Here is a 10,382-nt window from a genome sequence, read left to right as displayed (position 1 = left end):
GAAACTAAATCAAATCGCTACGCTAAATTATCCTCAATACTTAGACAGTACATCAAGGCTGCTATTTATTGAGAATAAATAAATTGTTCTTGTGACGATAATTAATTGTTAATTAATTATCATTGAAGTAACCGCTACTGACCACGTGTCAATTTTTATACGTGAATAAAATAACTGAGTTGCATTCGCTATCGCGTATAAATTTATCTAGTCGCATTCGATATTAATCATAATTCTCATAATTTTTAAGTGTAAATAAGTGTAAATAAATCTATAATTTATTTAGTGACGAAATCTGTGTAATTTTTAATTGTTTAACCAACCTCGCCTAAACCAGATCCAATTAGTTTATTCGCTCATTTTACATTTTGGTCCTTCGAGCCGGATTTGGCGAAATTTAAACAATTAAAAATTATTTAAAAAAAAAAATTCAAAAAAAAATTGTGAGAAAAAAAGTGTAGTGTCAGTTCTGTGTCGTGAAAATCGCTAAGTGCCGTGGGCATTGCTGAGCACTGCTAGAGTGCTGCCCAGGGTGATCTATTTTACACACCGGTGTAAAAAGACTTTTAAAACAGAAAAGATCGAAAACTTAGCGTCGGTTTCACGTCATCGCGTCCATTTTGTGTGCCACGTATTAACAAGATGGCCGCCGAAGCTCAAATTGCTCTTCAAATGCAACGCATCGACACGATGCGCAATATGTCCAACCGCTTGACTGACGCTGTACTCGCTACCCAAGGTGCTGCCGCCATTGACGCTGAACTCGCTATCCTGACGGAGTTGTGGAACCGCTTCAATTCGACTCACGAGAGGCTATACGAAGACGTACCTGAGATCATTACCAACGAATATCATACAGGTAACGCTTATGAAACCGCTAACGTTGCTTATACCTCTCTTAGAGTGAGACTCAGCGCTGCTAGACCCGCTCCAGAACCTGCTCATGAAGTTCAGCCCGCTAATCACGATCAGACCGCTTACTTTGGTGGAGTGCATAAATCTAACCTGCCACAAATCAAGCTGCCAACTTTCCAAGGGTCGTATGACGAGTGGGACTCGTTCAAGGACTTGTTCACGTCTCTCGTCATTAATGAAGATTCGCTAACTGGGTCTCAGAAGATGCATTACCTGAAGACGCAGGTAAAAGGTGAGGCCGCTGCACTACTCGCTAATCTACAGATCACTGATGACGCTTTCCAACCCGCTTGGGAATTACTGAATACTCGCTACACAAATCCACGTCGATTGCTTGACATGCACATCGATGATTTGTTGGATCGTCAACCGGTGACTTCACACTCCGCTGCTGATCTGGATGCGCTGCTACTCGCTAATAAAAAATCGCTGGACGCCATCGCTGCTTTGGGAATACCAATTGGTGAGTTGGACCCATTTTTAATTCGCTTGACTGTTCGCTGTTTGCCATCAGACTTGAGAGTGGAATGGATGGCTTCGCTTGGGTTATCGAATGATTTTCCCACCTACCAACAATTACACGACGTGCTAAAAGCAAAGGTGCGTGCGTGGGAAAATTCAGAGATTGGCGCAACCATAACCTCTACACAACCTAAGAGTGCTAGTGAAAGACCACCATCACCTAAGAATTACGCTAAGTCAGCCGCTACAACCAAGCAAGTTAAGTTTGGGAACAGTCGACCCGCTACCTCATCAACGCCATCTACATCTGCTGGTTCCGCTAGCTACGTTGCCTTCACTCCCAGGGATCGTACGAGTGAACCGGGCATGTGCCCAATCTGCAAGGAGAAGCACTTTGTTCTCTTTTGCCCCAGCTACCAGAAGGCGTCGCCACTGAACCGAAGGACGATTGTTCAGCATTACCGCTTATGCTTTAACTGTTTGGGACGCCATCGCTACGCTGACTGCAGGACTAAGCAGAAGTGCCGCCATTGTGATCAGCCACATCACACGTCGACTCATCTTGACGATGGTGCTGCCGCTAAACCAGCACAGGACGCTCCTGTAGCTGACCCAGGTAACAAATAGTTCCAATTTTGGTAACTTTTGTTTTGAATTCGCTAACTTAGTCTGCTTTCAGCTCATTCGCTCAATGTTTTACTCGCTACCGCTATTGTTAAGTTGAATTCGCTAACAGGAAGTACATGTACAGCCCGTGTACTTATTGATCAAGGATCGGAGTTATCCTTTGTGACGCATTCGCTAATCAAGAAGCTGGATATTCAACTCAGTAAAGCAGCTGTACCATTACGTGGAATTGGTAATGTGTCAGCTGGGCATTCGCTTGGGTCATGCAAGATGACGCTGCATTCGCTACACAACAACGCTTCTATTACCATCCAAGCTCATGTGCTTGCTCTATTGACGGTAAACTTACCGTCATTTACGCTAACTAAGAAGAAGAAATGGCCGCATATAACTGGGCTACAACTCGCTGATCCAGACTTCTTGACATCAAGACCTATTGACATCATTCTGGGTGCAGCACCAGCTGCACATATAATCAACGCTAAAATACGAAAAGGAAGTGAAAATGACCCAATCGCTCAGTCAACATCACTTGGTTGGATCATATATGGATCTGTGGACACCGCTACATCAAAATTGACCGCTCATGGTCATCATGTCGCTGTTGATGATCAACTACAAGACTTGTTAACCAAGTTTTGGTACCAAGAAGAGCCACAGACAGAATTCGCTACACGCTATACTGAAGAAGAAGAAGAGTGTGAACAACACTTTGTCAATACACACTACAGACAGTCTGATGGTCGATATGTCGTTCGCTTGCCGCTTAAATCTTCGCCAAGTCAACTGGGTGATTCGCTCAGAGCTGCACAATACGCTTTACTACGTCTTCGCAAACGACTGGAAGCTGATCCAGTCTACAAGAAGTTGTACTTCGACTTCCTGAAGGAGTATGAAGACTTGGGGCACATGAAACGTCTGAAATTAAAGGAATTACCACCGAACAGCTACCTGTTGCCTCATCATGGGGTTCTGAAAGAGCAGAGCACTACCACCAAGCTCAGAGTGGTATTCAATGGGTCCTGGAAAACTACATCTGGCGTATCTGTCAACGAGATACTTCATGTGGGCCCAAAGATCCAAGTTGACATCAGTGATGTACTTATTCGCATTCGGTGCCATCGCTATTTATTCGCTACTGACGTTACAAAAATGTTTCGTCAGATTGCAGTTGACAAGGAAGATCATCATCTACAGTGCATACTCTGGTTTGACGAAGATGACATCCCAATAGTATTTGCACTCGCTACTGTTACTTATGGAACAACATCGGCTCCATATCTCGCTGGAAGAGCACTCTTACAACTCGCTGAAGACGAAGGGAAAAAATTTCCGAAGGCTGTCGAACCGCTAACTAATACACGCTACGTTGACGACATCTATGGAGGTGCAGATGAACTCGCTGAGGCAATCCAAGTTGCTCTCGACACAAAAAATATGTGCGCCACAGGATGTTTTCCGCTTGCCAAGTGGGCAAGTAATTCAACTGAATTACTTTCTCAAGTCGCTCCAAGTGAAACCCAAGAAGATACACCAAGAGAGCTTGGGGATACTACAGTAAAAGTGCTCGGGCTAACCTGGAATTCAACACAGGATAAATTCCAGTTCGGATATTCGCTTCCAGAAGCATCACCAACAACTAAACGCACAATTTTATCTGAAATTGCTCGCTTGTTTGACCCACTGGGTTTCTTGGCACCGATTATCGTGAGAGCCAAGATGTTCATGCAGAAGCTCTGGCTGCAGAACTTTGACTGGGATGCTACGCTATCACCGTCGCTTCTTCAAGAATGGAATTTGTTTCGAGATGAACTACATCAGATCTCGAAGATTCAGATACCTCGCTGGAATCATGTTAAAAATGGTGTATCAATTGAATTACATGGATTCTCTGACGCTTCACAACTCGCTATGGCTGCTGTAGTTTATCTAAAAGTTACTGACGCTACTGGAAGCTCCAATATCTCGCTAGTGTGTGCCAAAACACAAGTTGCACCACTGAAGCCTATAACTATACCAAGAATGGAGCTCAATGCCGCTGTCTTACTCGCTCAACTGATACTCTACGTCAAGAAGGTTTTGAAACTTGAAAACGTTCCAGTTTTCATGTGGACAGACTCCGCTGTATCCTTAACGTGGATACGAAACAACCCAGCTAGATGGAAAGTCTACATTCGCAACAGAGTTACCAAGATTCAAGAATCGCTACCAAGTGTCAACTGGGATTTTGTTCCTGGAAAACTTAACCCAGCTGACTGCGCTTCAAGAGGTTTAACAGCAGCCAAACTAGAACAGCATTCGCTATGGTGGACGGGACCAAAGTGGCTCAGTCAATCAAAAGATAACTGGCCATCTTTTGATATCCCTACGCAGACGGTATCACATCTTGAAGAACGTCCAGGTCTGGTTTTTACCATCTTCAAGGCAGATTCACACCCGCTATACACGCTACTAGAAAAATTCTCTAAGTTGTCACCTTTACTTCGCATGCTTGGAATCTGTCTTCGTGCCATCGCTAAATTTAAAAAAGTGCCACAGTCCACACTGGACACACCACTCTCTACAGTTGACCTGGAACTCGCTAAGACTTTGCTGATCAAGTATACTCAAAGTCAGTACTATTCGCAAGAGCTGAAACTATTGAAGGATGGTGATTCTCTACACCGAAGTCATCATCTCGCTAAATTGATTCCCTACGTCGACTACAACGGAGTACTCAGAGTTGGCGGTCGCTTGAAGAATTCGCTGCTGGATGATGAACAGAAAAATCCAGCTATTTTACCAAGGTCATCACGCTTAAGTACGCTATTGATAGATCATTCGCATCGAAGAACATACCATGGGGGAACTCAATTGACTCTCGCTGATCTACGGAGATCTGTCTGGATAGAAGGTGGTCGAGTTCCAGTCAGATCACACATTCTTCGCTGCGTCGTGTGCACGAGACATAGAGGTGTTCGCGCACAACAATTAATGGGACAATTGCCATCCGCTCGTGTAAGACCATCTAAAGCATTCTTACACACTGGAATAGACTACGCTGGGCCAGTAACACTGAAGACTTTCCAAGGTCGAGGTGCCAAAACCTATAAAGGATGGATCGCTGTGTTTGTATGTCTCGCTACGTCCGCTATACATATTGAAATTGTCACCGATTACTCTACTGACGCTTTCGTCGCAGCATTTAGAAGATTCACTAGTCGAAGAGGCGCCTGCAGTATCCTATACTCGGACTGTGGTACAAATTTTGTAGGAGCAGACGCCACGCTAAAGAAAGAATTCGCAGCAGGATCGAGACAGCTAAAAGAACTTCAGTATTCACTCGCTACAGATGGCACAGACTGGAAGTTCAACCCACCAAGTGCTCCCCACTTTGGTGGCAAGTGGGAAGCAGCCGTAAAGTCAATCAAGTTCCATCTCATACGAACTATTGGTGAATCGCTATTGACTTACGACCAACTCGCTACAGTCTTAACACAAATTGAGGCTGTGTTAAATTCAAGACCGATCGCTCCGCTATCTGAAGATCCTGCAGATTTAACCGCTCTAACTCCTGGACATTTTCTCATCGGTGAACCACTAATCGCCGTACCTGGGCCCTCGCTACTGGAAAATAATTCAGCTACGTTGTCACGCTGGCAACAATTACAACAAATGTTCCAGAGATTTTGGAGTAGATGGTCATCAGAGTACCTGCAACGTCATCAATCTATTTCGAAGTGGCATAATCCGCAAAACAACATCAAAGTGGGTTCATTAGTCTTGTTGACTGATGAAAGATTCCCACCATCAAAATGGCCGCTTGCTCGAGTACTCGCATTACATCCAGGCAGAGATGGCCTGACTCGAGTAGTCACGCTGAAGACCGCTACCACGGAACTTGTACGACCAATCGCTAAGCTGTGTGTACTACCAGTGCACTCTCCAGAAGACAATCCAGTCGACACAGTCGCCAGCGCTGGGGAGAATGTTCAGTCACGAGCTTGATTAATTTAAATCAAGCTTCGTGCATTTCCGCTCGGTTCGGGAGAAGCCGAGCTCGCTACTAACTGAAGGTCAGAATAGTGCCGGGTCACTCGCTATTTGGGCCCGGCACATACAATTTCTAACTCAGGATCGTGTCAAGACGTCCTGAGAACCCGCTACAAGCTGACCAATCACAAAATTCGTTTTATATTGGTCAGCCTATGAGAGAGCTCGCTATCAACTGATACCTGTTGGCGCGCTTTTAAGCCAATAGGAAAATTCGTTATATGCAGCAAGGCTGCCACGTCGACACCAAGCTTCTCGACAACTCAACGACGCTACCATTTTTATCTTTCTACAACTATCTGTCTAACCGCTTCGCTCAGAGTTTCTACAACGTGTCTTTGCTACGTGCAACCTCGTGCTTGAACCGCTTCGCTTATTAACTTGTGTGAAACTAAATCAAATCGCTACGCTAAATTATCCTCAATACTTAGACAGTACATCAAGGCTGCTATTTATTGAGAATAAATAAATTGTTCTTGTGACGATAATTAATTGTTAATTAATTATCATTGAAGTAACCGCTACTGACCACGTGTCAATTTTTATACGTGAATAAAATAACTGAGTTGCATTCGCTATCGCGTATAAATTTATCTAGTCGCATTCGATATTAATCATAATTCTCATAATTTTTAAGTGTAAATAAGTGTAAATAAATCTATAATTTATTTAGTGACGAAATCTGTGTAATTTTTAATTGTTTAACCAACCTCGCCTAAACCAGATCCAATTAGTTAATTCGCTCATTTTACATATATATATATATATATAAATATATATATATACATATATATATATATATATATATATAAACAGAAATATCTTGATATTTTTAACAATAATATAGGACTTATCCGACGATAATTAACAATAATTATTTATAATAAATACCATGTATCATTCCGCAGTCAATTATTAACAACTCAATTTCACTCGCCGCGGCGACCAACAACTACCGGGGGAGGTTATCATGTGAAAATATATGCCGCGAAAGAAATACAAAAGTACTTACTCAAAAAAAAAATCTCCCCATGATTAAAACCAAATGATCAAACAATCACCCGATGAACAACAACTAATAGCTGATATTTGCGAAAATTTTAATTTTTATCAAAGATTAAATAATAAGACACAATTTTGCTCAAAGGACAGCGTCCGCACACAATCACTGCCCGTATCTTTCTAATGTAATTACTCTATCCTCCGCCTGGTGTTCGTTGCTCACGTGGTGCACCCATCGCCCTTAATTACTATTATGATTATTTCTACTAGCCCTGGGCCTAGTTTTAAATTATAAATATAAATTATAAAGATAATTTCTCGACACCTGAATGATACATGAATAATTAATTTTTATGTATGAACTATTTATTCATAACATATGCATGTTTTTAGTTTATCTAATAAATGAAATAATAATTATTTAAAAATCATAGAATTGACGTCGGGAATATAGCCAAGGTATTGATTTTCCCCTACCTGGCGGTGAATATTTTTCCAAACATCAACTGACATCCTTAGTCGGATGATAAGTTTAATAAAAATAATATGTTAAACAAATGTTAGGGCATAATGTCACGCTGGATTATGCATCCCAACTGTTTCCAAATCATAAACAAAAACTTATAAATAACAAAAATCAATTGTTTGTATTTTTAAATTATAAAATAAAATTATTTCGCACACGTGCTCTTTCATACGCTGCGCGCATGCGCTAGCACTGTGCACGGACTGCCCTCTCCATCGGCGAAATGGCGAAATGACCGCGTAACGATTCAAATTCAAACACAATTCAAATATTTAACTTACAACTAATTAAAATCTAAATAAATTTTGAATCGCTACGTGACACTGTAATAATATTCAAACCTAGTGTCTCAAATATCTGTGATATATTTCAAATTGATGTAAAAAAATTTCAACATTGTTTCATCGGAACTATAAATTATTCATTTTTGAGTATTAGTCCAAAGGAAACTTTTGATGCTTATAATGACGGGTGATCTTGACTGGCTCGTGCCCACCAGCCAAGAGTCCTTATTACTGATAAAATTATTTAATTATATTGTTTTATTGAAATGTTAAATTAATTAATTAATTTAGGTTAATTTAATTTAATACGTGTAAATTATAAAATTTGGGTTGATGGCTTGCACTTAGGCACGCGCGGGATTTCACTGCAATTGACCGGATACGCGGCTGGAAAGAAAAATTTAATCCTTCGGGGTTGGAAAAATAAAATTGAGAAAATAAATTACAATATAATTATGATTTTATTCAACCAAATATTCCCCTATAAATACAAATTACCCTGAATAGCTGAATTATTCAATTTTAAAATAGTTTTATTTTAAAGTTGTTATTTTAAAAAATGACAATATAATTCATTAAAGCACCAACAGACTCCGGAGTGTTAATAAAAGTAAAAATTAGTAAAATAATTAAATACCTGAATTTCTAATAGACTAGGCCAATATTTCAAATTTTCTATTCTAATGGTCGTAAAAATTAATTTTTTTTAAAGCGAAAAATTAATATCTTTTAAGAAATTTCGTTTCAATATTTTTTGGTTTCTCATCTATGATGATCCCGCTGAGCAATCTATTTTTTTTTTCTTATAAAATATATTCTACTAAAGTTTACATGTGATAATTATCGATATCGTTTAGTAGTTCAAATATTTTCGAAGAATCAAATTTATTTAAAGTTAGTTCCACAGTCACTACCAGATGGCGTCTGGTTAAAATCTTCTCACATGCGACCCTGTAATTAAAATCAGTAAATTTCGTATAAGCTTTTCAAATATCAATTACTTCGATATAAAAACTGAAAAAATAAAATTTTTATGAAAGAAAGGTGGTTTTTTTCTTTAAAGTGGAAGTAAACAAAGTTTCTGACGCTGAATTTTTAGTGAGTTTGTCTTTCTGATCCATCGAAGTGATTATGTGAAATTCCCATTCAAGAGATTCTCTTGGACATATCGCAGCTTCTGATAGCCTCAAAACTTTGCGAAATGTGTACATCAAAAATCTCAGTTGAATTTTTTAATTCCTTAGTAGTAAGGCCAAAACAAATATACTCGATGCCTGCTTGAAACTTGAATTTCATTTCCGCCTTATTGGCAACTCGATTATATTTCGTTTTTTACGTACTATGTTAAAATATTTTTAAATTAATGGATTTTTGGAAAAAATTTTTCAACTTTCTATGAAATTCTCCGGTATCTTTAAGGTTGTTCGAACAGTACCCCGTAAATCAAAATAAAATCTAAATTTTTATTCTCCAAAAACTGAAAATGTAATTATATAAATTCATTATTTACATTTAGGCTGTACTTATCATCATTTTCAAAAGGATTCATTCATTGATTTAATTAATATAGATAAAAAATAAAATACTTTTGACTCAAGTATTTTTTTTCATAATGTAGATCTGATAACATTGCTTCGAACAGCTGTTCACGTTGATTTAGCTAGAAAGTGTTCAGTTGAATTTTATTTGTTCCGGAGGGTGAAAAATATTTTATTTAATCACTATTTAATTTACAAAATTCATAATAAAGTTAAAAATGAGTGATAGAAATTATTTTTACTAACCTAAAATTATTTTACTTCTGCTTATTATTTATAATATTTTGTATTAATATGTCAAAAATTATATGTTTAATTTTTTCAGATCGCCGCAATTACAAATTTAAAAATAAAATTAAAAATTGTCATAAAATATAATATGTATCTGCAGAAATAATCAGCTATGTTTTTAATTTCAAAAGTTAGCACGTTTTATTTCTTGAGATGTTGCCGTACTCATCTGAGTCACGTGAACAGATTATTTTTCATCATGGCGGGTGAAAATTTTTATGAATTTTCTGTGCTTCTTATTGAAATATTTTTGAAATCATTCGTCAGAACACTTTTTAACTATTTTTAACGTATTCTATGATAATTGATTATTAAAGAGAAAAGGTTTTCATTTTTTTTATCTTTATAAGGAGCAACTACATAACTCGATACAAGGGCATTTCGTCTACGTTTCCCATACTCTGTACGTTACATTACGATATTTCAATAGTTAATAACGCGAGAACTATTCGTCAGATGTACCTAAAAAAATTAATTTATACGTATTTGATACTAATGAATAACATAATAAAAATTCAGATTTTTATCTAAATGTTTCAATAATATATGAACAACCTTAATTCATCACATATATTTGTTCTAAAACTTCTTAGAGAAGGTGTGTATAAAACTGTTCAAAGACATTGTCACGATCGAAGTGAGTGAAGGCGACGGGCGAAAGGGTAATTTGAAATCTATTATTTAATATCAGAATGCAGATTTTCC

At 38.4% G+C, this 10,382-nt stretch overlaps 1 protein-coding gene across 1 annotated transcript; it reads left to right on the top strand.

Moving 5' to 3' along the window:
• The first annotated feature begins 642 nt into the window (after positions 1-642).
• LOC106693372 (uncharacterized) lies at positions 643-9,783 on the top strand. The gene is made up of 3 exons (XM_053742046.1): positions 643-1,993; positions 2,057-4,533; positions 9,778-9,783. The coding sequence occupies exons 1-3, from the start codon at positions 643-645 to the stop codon at positions 9,781-9,783; spliced, it is 3,834 nt and encodes a 1,277-aa protein (XP_053598021.1).
• The last annotated feature ends 599 nt before the right edge of the window (positions 9,784-10,382 follow it).

The sequence above is a fragment of the Microplitis demolitor genome, chromosome 9, assembly GCF_026212275.2.
Source record: "Microplitis demolitor isolate Queensland-Clemson2020A chromosome 9, iyMicDemo2.1a, whole genome shotgun sequence".
Lineage (NCBI taxonomy): Eukaryota > Metazoa > Arthropoda > Insecta > Hymenoptera > Braconidae > Microplitis > Microplitis demolitor.
Note: the sequence above shows the minus strand (reverse complement) of the source record. Positions and strands in the feature narration are given on the sequence as shown.